Raw genomic sequence first — 19,063 nt, forward strand, 5'->3', positions numbered from 1 at the left:
GAATCCCCACTAATTAATTTATATTCCTGAAATATTGAAATGAAAACCTAAGAGAGAGAGAGACAGACAGAGAGACAGACAGAGAAACAGAGAGAGACACACAGAGAGAGCAAGAGAGGAAAAGAAAGAGACAGAGATAGAGAGAGAAAGAGAAGAGAGAAAAAGGGGACAAAGATAAGAGAAAGAGGAGAGAGACAAAAAAGGAGAGAAAAGGGAGAGAGAGAGAGGAGAGAGCGAGCAAATCCCCAGCTCCCCAGCTTCTTATCATTCTCACTATTGCCAGCTTTGTTTCCCAAACTCTTTTCCCATGCATCCTCAGAACGCTCTTACCTCCTTCCTCTTACAAAAATGAAGTATATTCATCTAGGTCACCCTGACGTGGCTCTAATTGCCTCTTCCTTCTTCCCTCTTCCCTGAGCTGCTGTGGATTCGCATGCATTGGGCAGCGGCTGGGATTCTTTTCACTTTAGCTGTTACTTTCTGGCATCGGCCAGCAGACCTTTACCAGGAGGATCAGGAGAAATGCTGTCAGCAGAACGATAAAGGATGCAGCTGAATCCTTCTTCCGGTGTGGGGTGCTCTTAGGATGGCATTTCATGATAAGGATCATGGAGAATGTTGGACGTGGAATTAAGAGGATGTGGTTTCAAATTCCATCTCAAACACTTCTTAGCTATGTGACCCTGGGCAGGGGGCTTAACCTCTCTGTGCTCCAGCATTTGCAAAATGAAGGGACTGGACTGAGGGTTGAACTAGCAAATATTTAATAACTAATTCTTCAGAAAGACATATACATGTGACACACTTTTGTTCAATCTGAATCCCTAATATTTTCTCCATCTGAAGTCTAGACAGTCAACAAAGCTATAATCTAAGACTTAATTTGGGGCATTTGCCAATTTCCAAAATGCAAAAGTCCTCATTGGAAATTTAACAACTGGCTCTTGCAAGCTGGTCTGAGCTGGCTTCAGCACACCCATAGATTGGACTCAATGTGGCTTTCAAAGCTCCTTCTAGTTCTAAACCTATGATCCTTCCCTTTGCAAACCTGGCCTCCAATTCTTCATTTTATGAAACTTCATAGAATTTCTTATCTCTTCTGTGCTGTCACAACTCCATTCCATAAACATTTATTCAGTAGATACAAGAACAATACTGTGCTCCCACTGGTGGGGGCTCGTCACCTTCAGTAACCTCTGGAGTAAAATACCAAGGTCTAACATTTGTGTTTAAAGCTCTTCACAGTCTGGCCTTAGTGTGCTTTTCTTGGTTTTGCTGCACCTTACTCACCCTTCACATAAACATTCATATCAAACTGGCTTATTTGCTTGATCTTCCCTAAGTCTGACATCCCATCTCCAGCCTCTATGCCTTTGTACAAGCTGTTCCCCATGCCTACAATACCCTCCCTTTTCCCCTTTGAGAATCTTCAGCTTCCTTTAAGACAAATCTTCCTTATCAGCTAAGCTACAATGCTTCTAATTCTAAATTATGTATTTTAAAAATAAATAAAATTAAAAAATAAAAATAATAAATAAATAAATAACTTCCAAAAATAAATAATAAATTTCAAAATAAAAAATAAACAAGCAGTGATCTTTAAGCTCCTACTTTGTGTCAGGCACTGTGTTAGGTACTGGGGATATGAAGACAAAATGAAATCATCCCTGTACCCTATCTACACAAGGTGATTCCAGGGAGGAGACATTAAGAAGGCTGGAGAATGAGTCCTCACATAAGGCTGAGCTTTCAAAGATGCTAGGGATTTGAAGGGGTGAAGGAGAGAAGAGAATGCCTTCCAGGCATAGACATTTCTGTCTAAGCAGAGACACAGAAATGAAAAAGAGAGAATATATTTTATTTAAAATAAAAACACAACAAACCAATGCCTGGGAGAAAACTAGGTTAGGACAATAAACCCGAGTGAGATCTCAGTGGCTCATCTCTGCAAGTCCCTTATTTTATAAATAAGGAAACTGAGGCCTATGTAACTTGCCTTAGGTCACAGAGATTTCCAAAAGGAAACAGTCCATTCCACCTCTCACTGGTCACCTAGGTTCACAGGTGAGATTTCAACCCAATTTGAATCCTCTCAACATTGAGCTATATATAATTCTTTCTACTCTATCATGCTATCTTGGGGGCGTGTGTTTCTCTTCTAGAAAAGATAATGACTGGGTGGGTGCAATGAATTATTTTATAAAATCACAAACATCTGAATACGATGTTGCCATTGACTTGCCTGACAAAGTCCCCAAGGGGCTCGAATTTCCGATAGCATGAAATGTGGTGGGTGGACCACTGCTCTTCGGGCGCTCTCTACCCCGGCATCCCCCTGAAGGTACCTATTTTCAAAATTGACCATATTATCGCACTAATTGGCTGAGCCTCCATGCTGGCTGATGGGAAATGCTTTCAAACACCACGCAACAGCTGTGTTTATTGGGAATATGAAGAGTGACTTTTTAATAAGCAAAGTTGGCCAGGATCCAGGTTCCTGGAAGGGAAGTTGAACTTGTATGTAATATGCCAGTGATGATAGGAGACAAGAGATAAGGCAGAGAAAAATAAAACAATATTTCAGCCACCCCCAGCCTCCACCCCCACCTCCTCCCAATCAGCCATCTTGCAATGAATGAGCAGTTATCTCAAACAGACTGGATTCTCTTAACTACCTGCTGGGAATACACAAAGGGTACTAAAAGAAAGCCCTGGGAATTTATGTTGGAAGCAAGGTCCATTGGCAGTAAAAGGGTCCAAGATGGTGGATGTGTTGGGAGACTGGCAAGGACACTTACTATGTTACATCTAAGGTCACTTCCAGCTTAAAATCTACTAACCTGTGAATCTCTAAGGGAGGAGATGGGGAAAGGGAATAAGTGTTTACATAGCACCTACGATGTACCAGGAACTGTACTAAATATTTACGAATATTATCTCAATTGATGTTCACAACAACCCTGGGAAGTAGATGCTATTCTTATCCCCATTTTACAGTTCAGGAATATGAGGCAAACACAGGTTAAGTGACTTGCCCAGGGTCACACAGCTAGTGAGTGTCTGAAGTCAGGTCCTCCTGACTTCCAGACCCACTGGCGCAACCTAGCTGCCAAAGGGTTGGTTTAAGTGGCCCTTTCAGCTCTAAATGGATGATTTGAGAATATCTTCTAAGGCTCTCTAAGGTCTGAAGGTGAAAGGTTACCCTTAAATCTATGATCTGATGATCTCTGAGGGCCCTTCCAACACAAAATACGTGACTTTATCATCTGTGCCCTCTGATTCAGTCTGTAATCTTCTCTACTCCCATAACACAGGCCGACAACCTTTGACTGTCTCATACTCAAGGTTTTGGACACTGGAAAAAAAAACTGTTTTAAAAAAAAGCAACAACAAAAAAAAATCCACAAGAAGGTAACGAGTAAGCCAGCATGGAAATGGGCATCCTGAGAACACAGACAGGCCCTCCTCTATAATGCCACCGTCTGGCTCTGAGCACACAGAGCTCACGCCACAGGAAGCAGAACTCATGGGGATGCTGCCCTTCTCATCTGGCTCCCCATTCTCATTTCCAATATCTGCGGCTCCCTTGCCCGCCTGCTCTGCCAGAGATGGTAAGCTGATACTACAGAAATGCTGTCCCAGCGACACTAATTCACTCAACTTGGGCCATGATTTATGGCTCTGTCAATAAGAGAGGCTGGAAATCCTGGGTCGACACTTCAACGTGGATCCCATTGCCAAAGCCGCACATGCCCATGAACCCAGAGTTCAGTCCCTCACTCCTTCTTTGTATCAAAGTCAATCAAGAACTTGGTCTCATCATTGGCTGGAGATAACAAGCATGGCATGATAGTGGCCATCCCTCCCCTGAACCATCCAATCACTGAAGACTACGGATCCACAGTCTACTGTAGGCTCTCTGCCTGGGGGCCATGAATGTATTTTTCAAATATTTTTATAACTGTATTTCAATATATTTGTAATCCCGTGTGTTTAATGTATTTAAAAATGTGATTCTAAGAAGGGATCCTCAGACGTGCCCAGTCTGTCTAATGGCTCCTGAATCCCCAAATCCCTGGTCTCTAGTATGAGGAGGAAAGCATGTTTTGGAGACCAATGACTGATGTTTATTCTCAGGCCCTATTCCCTCACTGTCAGCCCTCTTCTGATACCCCAGCCTCGCAGGGGTACACAGGAGGGCTGAGGGAGTTCAGCCCTTTTTTGCCCAGAGAGGATGGGATCCCAGTCCATGTGTCCGAGGTGGCCAGTCATCCCATTGATCTCCTTGGCGTGCCCCCCTGCCCCGCCCCCACTGCCAGGGCATCTTTCTTCTTTGAGAGATTAAGCACCTCCACCCTCTTGGGGCTCCAGCGAGTCCTCCTCATTGAATGGAGATAGCCACACAATTCCCCAGCAAAGGAGGCCTCTTTAGAAGTTGGCTGTGGGGATGACAAATGAACCCAGTGGGGGGTCCTACCCATCTATCTCAAGACAAATTATTAGTGTAATCGAGCTTTTACTTATGCATTTATCTGGTAATTATTGAACAGTTACACGCAACAAAGCTAAGCCATTGGGGCACTTTTATGAGCCCCTGCCCAGTCGGGGGGCCCCGCGGTTAATTTAGGAGGCTTCCCAGGCAAGTGGGGCGCTTGAGGACAGGCAGGCAAATTCTGAGCCTGGCGCCGTTAAGTATTCCCCATGTCATGGAGAAACCCTTCACAACCTGGTAAAGGGTGACTTTAATTATATTCATGTTTAGGCGATGAGGTTTTGGAAATATTTTCCTAGTGATTATTCCTGTCCCTCCTTCACTCCCACCTCCATTCTACTTCTGGTCCAGGGTCATCTTGTAGGAAGGAATTTCACAATTTTAGGTCCCTGTCTCCACTGGGATTACAGATTTCGAGGTGAGACAGACCTCAGAGACCATTGACTCCAAGCCCCTCATTTAATGAAGGAGGAAACAGGCTCAGAGAGGGCAGGGACTGAAGGATCAAAGCCTCACAGATTCAGAGCTGGAAGGCACCTCATGGGCTCTCCAGACCAAGTCCCCTCGTTTTGAAATTCGCAGGCAGGACCTTACTTTTTGGAAGTGACTTGCCCCAGAGGTCCCACAGCTAAGACAGGATTTGAACCCAGATCATCTGACTACAAATTCCTAGACCTTCCCACTGCACCCAAACTGCCTTCACTATCTTTCTATTTTCACTATTTTATTACTACTTTTTTTTGCAGGTATTCTTTACTATTCAAGTGACTCCACTTCTGCAGCCAAAGCTGAACCTCCTTGACCTTGCACGAAGGTCAGATCGTCTCTGAGCATTCCAGGTGACTCTGAAGTGTCACTCAGAGATCCCAGCCCCTTGCTGACATTTAGCTGGTGCTGTCTTCACAAATTTTCAGTGAGGGAGCTGTCACTTTCCTATCATAGGTGAGACACTTGGACCCCTGTACTTGCCCACAGTCACCCAGAGAGGAGGTGGGAGAAGTGGGGCTCACACGGGAGTGTGGTCAGTCCACACCTGCCTCTAAATCATCCCTGTTTCTTCAAAACATTATAGAATTTTATAGCTCAGGAAAGAGAAGGTTGGGGGGAGGGAGGGAGGAAGAAAAGCAAGAATAATCTCCAATTACCACAAATAAAGAATTGTCATAATTAAATACTTGACTGTGACCGAAATTTTCAACATCAGTCAAGTCCAGTGTTTGGAAGCTCAGCCCACCATTAGCTTATAGTGCATGGTAATTGTCTGTAATGTAAGAGACTTGCATGCCTGGATGGGGGAGGCTTATTTCTCCTTTCAATCCCTTTCAAGTTGGAAGTGCTTCACCGACATGAACTAATCTAAGACACACAGAGAATGACGTGGCACAATCTTATCCTGAGAATGCAGATGGGGAAACTGAGGCCACGAGGTTAAGTGATTTTTCCAAGCTATGGGAGTCAGAAGCTGAGGAGCCCCTGGGACTGTCAGACCATCCCTCCTTCCCTCTAGGGTACAAGGAGGGAAGTGGTTAGGCAGCATGGGCTCCGAAAAAACCCAGTGCTGAATGTCTGGAACTGGTAAAGGCACTCAAGATCTCCCCCAAGATGGCACAATCATTGGGTGTGGTCTTGACAGACCATGGATTTTGTTTCCAAAGAATGGACCCAGTATGGCCACAAGCAAAATGATCTGTGTATTATTATAAAGAGGTGACTGTGGCATAGTAGGGTGAACTCCAAGTAAGGAAAAGCTGGGTTCAAATCCTGCCTACAGCGCTGACTAATTAAACCAACAACCAACATCGAATGGAAACTCTCTCGCTGGGCATGTGGAGGCCAGTCTGGCTCCATGCTCACTGGGCATGTGGAGGCCAGTCTGGCTCCGTGCTCACTGGGCACTGATGATGTACCACTCTTTAGCCTCTGCTGTGTGTTTCCTGTTTCTGAGATTCCATTTCCCATCTCTGTGCCACCCTGGATGCCTCCCACTCCTGTCTCCCCCTACAACAATCCCCACCTCCCACCTCCCTTCCACTCTCATCAAAGGCATCACTTCCTAAGCAAACCATTTCCCCATCACTCCAATTGTCATTCCTTTCCTTTTGATTACTCCGAAGGTATATTTGGCACTTAATTATCTAGGTATATACCCACCCCCCACCCCCATCCTAGCACAGAATGGAAGGTCCTTAAGCTTGGGCAAGGCCTTGCTGGTTTCATCACTGTGGCCCAGCATGGGGCCTGGCACACACACTAGCTTAATTAACTTAGGTGAATTGTTGAGCTGAATTCAAATCCTCCTGATCCTTCAAGGCCACACTCAAGTACCTCCCCCTTTCTTTTCACTTAGACTATTAGGTGGCATCTAAGCAGCACGGAATTTACTGGAACTGGGAGAAACATATGGTTAACTTAAACAGGGAGATCGGGCGCTAAAACTGGGTCCGTTTTTGGTTGATTTGTTCACCGGGCAATCGTAGTAGTGATGGCGTAGCATTTAAAGGGATGTCAAAATACAAGAGGGATGAGCCCCATTCTGCCTGATCCCAGAAGGCAGAGCCAGTGGTAGAAGTTGTGAGGAGGCCGACTGAGGCTTAATTTCAGGAAAATGATCAAACAACACTCTAACCAAACTATCTGAACAGGGCATGGGCTGCTTTAGAAGTGCACACAGGTAGTATGAAGCAAAGGCAGGGCCCCTGACTCCAAACACAGTACATTTTCCATCATTACTACACTGCTTTGTACCCTAAACTGTCTTCTGTTTTTTTCCTTGGAGGAACGAATTTGTGGCTCAGTTCACCTTTTTGTTAAATTTTACCCACAACAAGGCCTATTCTATAGTGTGAGAAGTTTTGGATGAGAAGAATCCTTAAAGACCATTTAGTCCAATGTCCTAATCTCAGAGATGAAGAAAGATGAATGAGTTTCCCAAAGTCACACAATGAGGTAGCAAATTCTGGATTGGAGTTCAAATCTCTCAGCTCTCAGTCCAGGGCTCCATCTAGTATATCTCACTGTCCCATGAAAAGCCCTATTCAGAGCCATTGTTTAACAAATTTAAGGGAAAATAATTAAAACAAACCCTAGTTAATACTTTGAACATCTCTGACTGTACTGGAAAACAACATATAGAACAATGGTGATTTTTCCATTGGTCAGTAGATTCTTGGAAGAAGAGAATGAAAAGCAATCAATCAATTGATCAATCAGTTATATTAAAGGTAACGTTTCTCACAACAGTCAAATGGCTAATTGATCTTTTTCTTAAGGAAATCAGATGTGATTTCTTTCCCCAGCTTGACTTGATTAAACCTGTTACAGAGGCAGAATTTTGGTTGGATGAAATGAAAACTTCCTAACAATTACAGCCATCCAGAAGTGCATTAATAGGCTGCCTGTGGAGGTGGGGGTTTCCTCCCACTGGATGTCTTCAAGGAAAGGCTGAATGACCACTTGTTGGGTAGATTCTTGTTTGGGTCTGGGTTGGACTAGAGCACTCTTGAGGACCCTTCAGCTCTCAGGGGCTGTGGTTCTATGAATGTCCCTGCTTTTCAATTTGAGATAAATTATTCCTATTCTCCCAATGGCCCCAATAATTTTTCTTTAAGCAATGATATCCTACTTCCCTAGAAACTGTCCTAGACTTCCTAGGCATGCTGATCTCTGGCTGGGTATGCCATAGAAGGGGTGCTCAGATTCCAAGAGTCCTGGGCTTTGTCTAACTCTTGAGTTTCACTGACTTTTTATGGCACCATTTTGCTGATCCGTTTCCTCTAGAACAGATCAAAGGTAGCCTTGGGTCTACTATGGACAAATTTCAAGAAATCTATGAACTTGAAGAAGAAAAAATGATATCTCTGTTTTCACTAAACTCTAACTGAAATTGAGCATTTCCTCCAATAATTTAAAAACGTGATTCAGAGAAAGGGACCCATGATACAAAAAAGGTTAAGAATCCCTAATCTAGAAAGATATTCAGTTTTAGAAAAGGGATATGGATTGTGGAAATAAGATCCATGAGAAACCAAGAAAAGGAAAGGCCAACTTCCCAACTTCCCAAGACAAAACTCTAAGATGAGAATATAATATTTCCACTTGTGTTTTGTGATGCCAGTTGAGTCCAAAGACACATGTACACTTAAAGAAAACCATCATCCCCCCTCTTAAACAAACCAAGAGTCTCTTTTCCTCTTATGCTATGTTTAAATTAAGTGACTTGCTGACATTTGCTGGAGGCTAGGAGTGGGACCTTAGAGCAAAATACAAATCATGCTTGCCATGAACACATTTTAATAATCAACTCTCAAAGTGCATAAGACCCAAATGATGGAAATTCTACAATGGGAACCAGACAAGCCATCTACCATTTCAGAAGGAAGCAAGGAGCAAGAAAAGCTTTGTGCTGCTCATACAAAATAATTAATGATGAGATGAGGATTTGGGGGAAAGAGGACTGGAAAGCATTTGGGGGCAAAAGAGTGGCACCCATCAGGAAGAAGGCAAGTAAAAGCCATTACCTCCCATGAGGATGCCTACCATTTAACTGTGGGCACCAAGGAATCCTTTCCTTCATTTTCTGTCCAACATGTAATCTACTACCCCCTTCTCACTCTCGTTCTCTTCCCATGATGCATTTCTCTGCAAAAGCCCCACCACCAACAGCCTGGATCCCATTTTCTAAAACACATTCTTACCTTGGGATGACCCAAAGCATGGGAAAGCAATCCTATCTTTGTGTTGCTGAAATGACCCAGTGATCCCTAGGGACTAAGGCATCAGAGTATTGTTTAATAAGACCTCTGCTGATGGCTTTCCATCTACCCTCATGCTGATCCCTGGGTGCCTAGGCACGGGTGTCTGCCTCCACACAAGTGAGGGTGGGTCCCCCGGGGAAAGCCTCACCTCTGGGTCCTGTAATGACAGGCCGATGATGCTGTGTGAATGCCGTTCCCAGGGAGGAGGTCTGCGACGGTGAGGGGCTGCTGAAACCAGACTTCTCTGACTTCTTTAGTGTGGTTGGCGATGGCATCCCTGGCAAGAATGATCGATAAGTTCGATTTAATAAGGCAAAGTCATAGACTGATGGACTAATGCAGTGGGGAAGAGGCTGAAGGAGAAGCCCAAGAAAAATAGTGGACAAATAAAATTGAACATGGCAGCAAATGGAAGTTTGGTGCTTAGTCATGGACTTTTGGGTTTAGAATCATATATTCACAGGTGGAAGGGACCCTGAGGGTCATCTGTTCCAAATTCTTCATTTTACAGAGAAGGAAACTGAAGCCCAGAGAGCCCGTGGGGTTTTAAGTTCGGAGCTGGAAGGGATTGGGCAGATTTCAGCTAGCTCAACTGCATGATTTTACAAAGGAGAAAATGGAGACCTAGGGAGTCCCAAATCACACACATAGCGTCAATGTGCCTTGTTTCTAGACCTGACCACTACCTCTCCCCCCAAACCACCATATGCTTTCCACTGTACCTGTCTGAGCTTTCTAGGACCAACTTGCTGGTCATTGTTAATCAAAACTACTCCAATGAAAATTAATATTCTATTGTTTTTCTCTTTTCCAAGATTTCCCCAGGTTCCACAGAAGCCATCAGGGTGAGCTCTGTACGTCCATGCTAGGGGTACATGGTGAAATGGAAGAGCTCTGGATTTGGAAGTTGGGGACTTGGGTGCAAATCCTGGCTCTGAGCCTTACTAACAACAGTGTGACTCTTGTGCAAGGCAATGAATGTCTCTGAGACTCTGCTGCCTTATATCCAGAGAGCGAGGTGGTGGGACTAGGAAAGAGTAGTAGTTGGCATCTGTAGAGTGTTTGAAGGCTTTCAAAGAACTTTCTATGTATTAATTCATTACACACATTAGCTGTATAACCTTGGAAAGTCACTTTATCTTTGGGGGACTCAGGCTGTGGCTCCAGCCCAGTGGCAGCCCTCTACCTCAAAGTCAACATGCTGGGGGAACCCCATCTCCATTGAGGGGTCACTTCTGAGTAGATTAGATGTGAGAGGTACAAAGGTAGAGACAGAAGGCACAGCTCTCCTCAAATTCTCTGCCCACAGGTTTTCTCAGAAATGAGCAACCAAGTAACTAACCTCTGCCAACGTTTTAAGGTGCAGAATTTCACCCTTACTCACTCTTTGGGTTCCCTCTGGATGCCTTTAAGTAACAACCTAGCAGAATAAGACTCCAAAGGAGACCTCCAATATTGCAAGAGAACACACATGTTCATCTACAAGAAAGAATGTGGGATAATATAGAGAGCTGGCCACAAAGAAAGAAAGTCCTTGTTCGAATTCTACTTTTGGGTGCTTGACTCTGGGCAAATCATTAGTCTCAGGTGATTCTAGAAGACTAAAAGTGACGAATGAAGGCAGAGCAGTATTGGGAGAATGAAACCTTTTTGTTCAGCTGTGTCAGATTCTTCATGACCCCATTTGGGATTCTCTCGGCAAAGATAATGGAGGAGTCTGCCATTTCCTTCTTCGGCTCATTTTACAGATGCAGAAACTGAGGCAAACAGGGTAAAGTGACTTGCCCAGGGTCACACAGCTATTAAGTGTCTGGAGTCAGATTTGAACTCAGGAAGAGGAGTCTTCCTGACTTCAGCCCCCAGGTTCTATCTCCTGTGTCACCTAGCTGCCCTTTGTTAGGAGTGAGTAATAGAAATCACATATATGCACTAAGAAATGGAATATGAATTCACATTGGGATTCTGAGGCACAAATTTATAGTGAAAGTTAAAGAAACACTTGTCTTAAAGTCCAGCCAGTCAGATGTAGCGTCTAGAAAGTGAGGTCACTCCGCCACCACCGCGTTGTGAAAAAGCGATGCTGCTTCCCGGTTTGACTCAGCACCGCCAACACGGAATGCTTATGTCTAAAAGAAAGCCAGTACCTGCAGAAGTGTGGCATATGCTTGGCGACAGAACTGTAAGTGTGATAATCTCCTATCCCGAGGCATTTTTGTTGGAATGTATTAGGGAAATGATTTTAAATATTCCTCAAAACATGCAGGACAAAACATCATCTAAGATGTAAATGAGCCACTCAATTCATTAGAACCTGCCTTGGGCCCATCATTCCTGGTTAATTTGTTTGATATATTCTCATTTTACGGGCTCAAAATGAAAAAGGCTGGTCTACTTTAGATCATGTGTTGACAGCAAGAGAACATGAAACTTAAGTATAATTTTTAATCACAACTGGGCTTCCTTTCATTATTTTGCCCATTAAAAATCAGTTCCATCTTGCAAAAATTTCCTAGACTAATCGTGCAAACAAAGAAGTTTCATGAAGCATGTCTGGATAATTGAAGGGATGGTCTTATGATATTTCAATAATTAAAAATGACCACATTAATTATTTTGTTGTCTATACTTGTGATTTCATTGATGTGGAAAACACTCAGGTGATGCAGTGGATAGAGCCCTGGGCTTGGAACCAGGAAGCCTTATCTTCCTGAGTTCAAATCCTGCCTCAGACACTTACTAGTTGTGTGACCCTGGGCAAGTCACTTCACCCTGTTGGCTTCAGTTTCCTCCTTCGTAAAATGAGGTGGAGAAGGAAATGGCAAACCACTCCAGTATCTTTGCCAAGAAAACCCCAAATGGGATCACAAAAAGTTAGACATGACTGAAATGAGTCAACAACAAAAAGCTTCCTACAATGGTGCTAATTGGCAAGTGCTCATAATTTATAGTCTTTGAGAATTGGGCAGTAGAAGGTGAAGGGTTACTGACCCAGGGTCACACAGTCAGTATGTGAGAAATTCTCCACTTACACCCTTATCTTCATGACTTCAAGGTTGGCCTCATCCTCATCACCATGCTGTCTTAAAAATGCCAAGTTTTATAAAAGGATAAGGATTAATTAGCAGAGAAAATTCACTTTATCAATTTATTTATAACTTAAAGTCTAGAGAGTTTCTTAGAGCCCTGAAAGAGTCCAAGGTCACACACATAAGTAGTAGAACCATGAGCTGAACCCAGGCACTTTGACTTCAAAAACAGTATTATTCCCCCGTTACTGTTTAGTTGTGTCCGACTTTTTGTGACCCCCATTTGGGGTTTTCTTGGCAAAGATACTGGACTGGTTTGCCAATTCCTTTTTCAGCTCATTTTACAGAGGAGAAAACTGAGGCAAACAGGGTGAAGTGACTTGCCCAGGGTCACACAGCTATTAAGTATGTAAGGCTAGATGAACTCAGATCTTTCTGACTCCAGACATAGGGTTCTATTCACCTAGTTGCCCTATTCTTCTTCCCCTACACCACCATCATCTGACTGGTGTAGTTCTGTAGAATAAATCAAATGACGTCCTTCTTTCAAATCTCATGACTTTTCCTCGATGTGCGCCAGCCTGGACCTTCATATGTGGCTGCCGAGGCCACTTGTTCCTCCTGGAAATTCTTTCCCGCCTTAGCTCAAATTCCAGGGACTTTAAATTTTACAAACCATCTTCCTTCAAACAGGCTTGGGAAGCAGGTGGTGTAACGGTCACTGTCCCTACTTTATAGCAGAGGAGACTGAGCCTCAGAGATGCAAAGTGATTTGTAGGTGGCAGCGTCTAGATCTGAACTCACATCCAGGACCTTGGCATAGTATGAGAAGCAATTTCATGAATGGGAAGAATTCTGGTTTGGGAGTCAGGCCTTAGAAAGCTGGATGACCATTCATATTCTTGGTGTCCTTACTTGGAAAATGGCAAGAGTTATGCACCGTCTACCCAAACGGATGATGATGAGGGCTGGACCAGAGATTTCACTGAGCCAGGGAAAGTCCCTTTCCCAATGCAGGCTGATTACCTTCTCTGAAACTCAGAGCTTCACCTAGACCCTTGGGAAGTTAAGGGACTTTCCCAGGGTCACATAGTCAATATATGTCAGGGACTGGTCTTCCTGACTCCAAGGCCACACCTCTCTGTCCATGTCACCATGCTGTCATTCAAAGTTTTACAAAAATCCCAATCAAACTCATGAACCTTTTCTTACTGAGTCAATGAAGGCATAATTACTAAGTTAAACATAAAAAAATCAGAGCATTTTATAGGAGTAGAAATGCAAATATAGGGTCAAAGCTTTCCTTAGGTTTTGTGTTTTTGTCCCCTGATCAACCATCAAATTGACATCCCCGTGCTTTAAGAGGTAATCAAAGTTACTTGTCAATGTCCAAGGCAGGATTTGAACCCAGGTATCTGCTTTTCCTAGGTCAAGCTCACTTTCCCTTAAACCATATTTGTCTGTCTCTTAAGGACACAAAAGGAAAAATGATCCCAATGCCCTTCCTTGAGCCCTCCCTCTACCGCTACCTAACAACTCTGAATCCCTTTCTTTTCAGCTCACAGTTGGCATTTCTTTTCAACCAATCCCCCTACCACTGATTTAAAGCTGTCTTTAGTTAACAACTTCCCACAGCCCCACGCGGAACTGAAGTGAGTCACAGCTGTGAATAAGAAATAAAAAAGAAATAAAAAAAAAACCAACCCACACCAATAATTAATTTCAGTCCCCAAATGAAGAAAACTTCCATATTTTTATAACAACAATTCCACAGCTAAGACTTGAAGAAAGTTCCCTGGGGATGACAAGAATGGGGAGCCCGTTGCTTTGTTGGAGAGTGAAAGGGACCTATTTTTAGAGTCAGAGGAGCTAAAATATTAATGGGCAGAGGGGACTTCCCTTAAACCGATCACAGTAAAATACAATTATTTCCCACAGGCAGTGGCAAGGGAAAGGAATGCTGGATGGTGAATAAAAATGGGGAAAAAATCCTGTTAGTACCGAAGATGTTGAAGGAATCCTTCAAAAACTCATTCTTCTGTGAAAATTACCCCAGGAAATGCTGCTAAGGTCAGCAAGACCTTGTCTTATCCGCTGTCTAAGTGCTGCTCACGTAATTCAAGTCGCCACCAAGAAGATTTAACTAGCACGCCCAACTTCCTTCAAAGTTCCTGAGCCATGCACCATAACTCCAGTTACTATAATTTTCACTCCCGTGTCATACCAGGCTCAGGAAAGGACCCTGGGCAAAAACAGCAATGCTCGCGTTTTTGTCTGACTTTGAAGCTTGAAGCTGAGGTGGCTGGAGGGGCTCACAATGATGCTGCTGAGGGTTTGGGGCCTGAGCTTAGCACTGCTTTGGAATCCAAGGAAGATGACAATCGCTCACCTCTTCTGGGCACTTTACAGTTTACAAGCCAGATGAAAGGGTGGGACAGAGGAGGAAGAGAGACACAGGAGTGGGGGAAAGGGTGTGATGCCACAGGGGAAAGGGAGAGGAGGGGGTTGTCAAGAGGATGGGGATGGGAAAGATGATAGCCAGGCCTCTGAGATCTCTCCAATCGGTGAAAGTGGAAACCAGGGCAAGGACAAGGACAGTGACAAGGTGATTCAGTCTGCAAAGGCCTCCTTCTCTCCCCCCCCCCCCCCCCCCTCTGGCCCCTCGGCACCGGTTCATTTCTTGTGTTTACATCCCCAGGCCCTAGAACATGGTAGATGCTGAGTAAATGCTTGTTCAATGATAAGTTGGTTTCTTGATCTCTGTAGGGCTATTTATTATTATTACAATTACTATTGCTATTCCTGTTAATTACTATCATTATTATTCCCATTCCTCTGATGAGGAAACAGCATGTCCCAGAAACTGAGGATAACAGCATTGGACACAATAAGTGGTCTTGGAGATTTTGTACATTTTTACTTAGGTTGATTTCGTTCAACTCCCTGTCTTTGAGGCCCACAGAGCTCAAGGGCCTTGGGTCACTAAACAAGGTGAACTGTAAAAATAACAATAATAGTAGCAACGATCTCAAGAGTTCCCACGTCTGTGTCACTTTTAAGTTTACAAAGCTCCTGAGGAAGCGGACAGTGTAAGAAGTGGCCTGATTTTACCAGTGAGAAAAGTGCTGATGGGAGCGTTTCAATGATTTATTCAGGGGCCTCTAACAAGAAGCCACTTCTGTGCCCCGGGCCTTGGTTTCCTCATCTGTAAAATGAGGGGGCTGGCTGTCTCAGGAGCAAAGGGGCCAGGAGATGCCTTTAGCTCTAGCTGATGATTCTGGGAGTCCTGAGGGTTGAAGCAGGACTGGAAGTTTCTGAGGGCCAAGGGGATGGAGTCCAGAGAGCTTGGGTGGCCGTACCATGTTACAATGTTAGCTTGGGTCAGAGTCAGGGACTGAACCGAGGTCTTCCTGAAAGCAAGGTTGGCCCTCTCCAGCCTATTCATGCCCCCTTACCTGGGAAAGATGATTATGTGGTACCATATCCTAAGGGCATTCAAATGTAAGATCACTGTAAAACCCAGCAAGTCAGCAGGGCACAGTGACTAGAGGAGGGGACAGATGCTCTGGGTGCCTGTCGAGCTTCTCTAAGGATTGAGGTCATAGCAACCACCGTGTTGAAGAATGGGTATAGTTAGCAGGAGCTACAGATGGAAGAGAGGAGAATCTGATAGTCCCTATTGGTGAAGGTCCCTAAGAAGGCTAGATGGCCAAACATTCTCCCTGGGAGGGAAAGAGAAGCAAAGAATTTAGTGGAAGAGACTTGGCTAACCACCAGCTGCTCCCTTTGAATAATGGGCCCAGCTTACTGAAGCTGTTTGGGGTTAGCAACAGGCAAGAGGAGGACCTGAATTCAGGTCTGATTTCAAGCCTAGATGGCTTGCCAGGGTACCACAATGCCCCTCTCCAAGCATGACTGAGGGTTCTACGCTCAGGGGGAGACCCAAGTAAGCATCATGGAGGGAGCCTGAAAGATGGCACCAGAAGAGGGAGCCAGACACACAGGCCAGGCGAGAGCACCTCCTGGGCCTGGTGGCATTAATGGGAAGGGTGCTAAATTTAGATGTGGAGGACTGGGTTCAAGTTCTGGCTCTCTGACTTTGTAGGAGAGTGACTTGAGGATAAACGCTTGCTGACTGGAACTGGCAATCCCATGAGTTGGGTTATCTGAGTGTGACTATTCCTATTTTACAGATGAGGAAACTGAGGCTAAAAGAATTTAGCCAACTTGTCAAAGGTCACGGCTATTAAGTCTCAGAGGCAGGATTCCTCTACATAGTAATTAAAGAATTACAGACTTTCAGGGTTGGACAAAAACAGAGAAACCACACAATCCAAGCTAGAATTGAATAATTATATTGCTTTACGTGAAGAGTGGTCAGCCACCCTTTGCTTGAAGACCTGCAGGGCAGGGAAGGCCGTGTTCTCCTAAGGCGGACGGGTCCACTTTGGGCCAGCCCTAATCTATGCTCTTCCTGATTTCAAGCCTAACTCTGTCCTTCTGCAATAGCTTCATGTTACTCCTGGTTCTGACTTCGGGGGTCAAATGGGGCGGGTCAAATCCCTTCTCCACAGCACGCTCTTTCACCTGATACTTGAGGGCATCGCTCATGTTCCCCACGAGCCCTCTCCTTTCCACATTAACAACCTCAGCTCCTTCCATCAATCTTTGTATTGACGCAAGGCCTTTTACCAAGCAGGTTGCTCTCCTCCTCTGGAGAGTCTGTAGTCTATCAAAGGCCTCTATAAGCTCTGTGGTCTAGAACTGAATACAACACAACAGATATTTCTGACCAGGGCAGAAAACAGAAGAACCACCCCTTCTTTAGTTAGTCCTGGCCTCTAGACCTTCCCCAACATAGGCCACGATCGCATTAGCTTATTTTATTGGCTGTCCTTTAACATCGTCAGCAGACCCCTTGAAAGACCACAGCCAATGGTCTTAGGCAAGGTGATGATGGTGACCATTCTGGAACAATTCTGCAATTATCTGTGTATAGAAACTTATAAGAGAAGGAGACTCTGGAAAGATGCAAATGGTCTTATTCATCAGCCACACGCATTGGGGTTTCTTAGTCCCAATGATGCAAAAACACCATCTATCCTGATATAATTTATTCTAACCTCAGTGACAGCCTCAAGTGCTATAGACCTTGGCTACAGGATGAAAATGTTTTAAAATCATTTTGAGGATGGCAAGAAGAAAAAGAGACTTAATCTGGGTTCCAAGGTTTATGTGTCCACTAATACTACTTAATGCATGTCTGAAGGGCTCCCCCTACCCCTCCAACATCAAGGTCCTATAAATGAGCTCTGAGTGACTGAAAGGGCCTTATGACATCTATGGCTCCTTTAAGTTCTAAAAGGATGATTTGGAAATGAGAAGGGTGTAGATTACTCAGAAAAGTGAAATGAAAAGTTTTCCAATGGGGTCCATCTTTTTTCCTGGCAAAAACTGGGTATCTGTGCTAGTGGGGAAAGTCTTCTGCCTCTTGGGAGTTTCTTCTGATCTCAGGGAATACACAGAAATCCCAGTGGCGTGGCAAGAATGAATATACCTGCATTTTCATTACAGATAACCCTGTGATGGTCTGAGGAAACCCAAGACCCTAAATTTGTTTCTATGGATTTAGATACAATTAAGGAAGGGTAAATTCACAGAAAGTCCCTGAGGGTAAAATTATTGGGAAACCATGTATGGAACCCAACACCTAACTTTTACAGTGACTAGAGGCCTGCAGGTGCCCAGTAAATATTTTGTTGATTGGATTCTGATGGCAATTTCATGTGGGGACAATGGCAGGAGACCTAACTGTGGAGGCAGACGCTCTGGGTTCACATTCTAGCTCTGTTACCTAAGCTTGGATATATCACCAATACGGGCTTCCAAGATTGGACTGGATGACTGTGAAAGTTCCTTCTCAATCTCAATCTACGACCAAAGATCCATTTGAACCCGATACAGCCTCATGTTGCTCAGGACCAGGAATGAGTCCAAGGAAATGAAACTGGGGATTACCCAGAGATGAGTTTCAGAACTTTCTCAGACACAGAGCAAACAGAGGCTAGAGAAGGAGGCGCCATTTTGATGAGCAGTCAGACCACACCAGCAGGCAATAGCTCGTGTTGGGGAGGATCTCTCAGGTAAACTGGCTTTTATACCATATGCCTCAGGGAAACCAGAAACTATAATGAGACTCAGTTTCCTCCTCTACAAACTGAGGGAGGCGGATCAGATAATATGAAAGGTTTCCTTCCATCTCTAAATCCTAAGGCCACACCTGCTATCTTAAGAGCAAAACACCAAGGGGTGGGGGGGGTGTGGAGGCAAGGAGATAAGGCCCCAACAGGATGGTGAAAGCAGTGCTGAGGACAGCAGTCTCACTTCATTCTGGAAGCTTACATGACTTTTGTTTTTCTCTTTTAAAATATACTGATTGAACAAACCAAAGGGTTCTGTGCAAAAGAAACTTGGGAAACAATTTGGTGTGAACTCCACTGGATTTGGGACTCAAAGCAGTTTCAGTCCCTATGCAAAATGGAGGTTTTAAATAATACTTTGGTGCCGAGATGTCCAATGTCTCTGTCACTGACTACAAAGATAAGCTCTTTGGGGGCTTGGAGTTAGTTTTTTGAATTAGGATTGGTAAAACAAATCCCAGTTCTGATGCTAAAAAGCTAATTGTCTCCCAAACCTACAACTGAAGAAGAGAGGCTTATTCCTAAAATAATGGGGATGACATCCACTACTACTACTACTACTACTACTACTACTACTACTACTACTACTAC

The 19,063-nt window shown here is 44.2% G+C and overlaps 1 protein-coding gene across 8 annotated transcripts in view; it reads right to left on the reverse strand.

The window, feature by feature from the left end:
* The window catches only part of LOC138164915 (nuclear factor 1 A-type), a 462,063-nt gene that overhangs the window by 84,216 nt on the left and 358,784 nt on the right, over positions 1-19,063 (reverse strand). For 5 of the 8 annotated variants that reach the window (XM_069092872.1, XM_069092873.1, XM_069092871.1 and 2 more), the window contains exon 7: positions 9,395-9,523. The exons of the other annotated variants lie outside the window; for them this stretch is intronic. In XM_069092872.1, coding sequence (XP_068948973.1) covers positions 9,395-9,523 — 129 coding nt within the window. The remainder of the gene's footprint in view (positions 1-9,394; positions 9,524-19,063) is intronic. 8 annotated transcript variants of the gene reach the window in all.

Source organism: Petaurus breviceps, unplaced genomic scaffold (assembly GCF_028583685.1).
Source record: "Petaurus breviceps papuanus isolate PSGF00001 unplaced genomic scaffold, PetGlider_PUasm1.0 207, whole genome shotgun sequence".
Classification (NCBI taxonomy): Eukaryota; Metazoa; Chordata; class Mammalia; order Diprotodontia; family Petauridae; genus Petaurus; species Petaurus breviceps.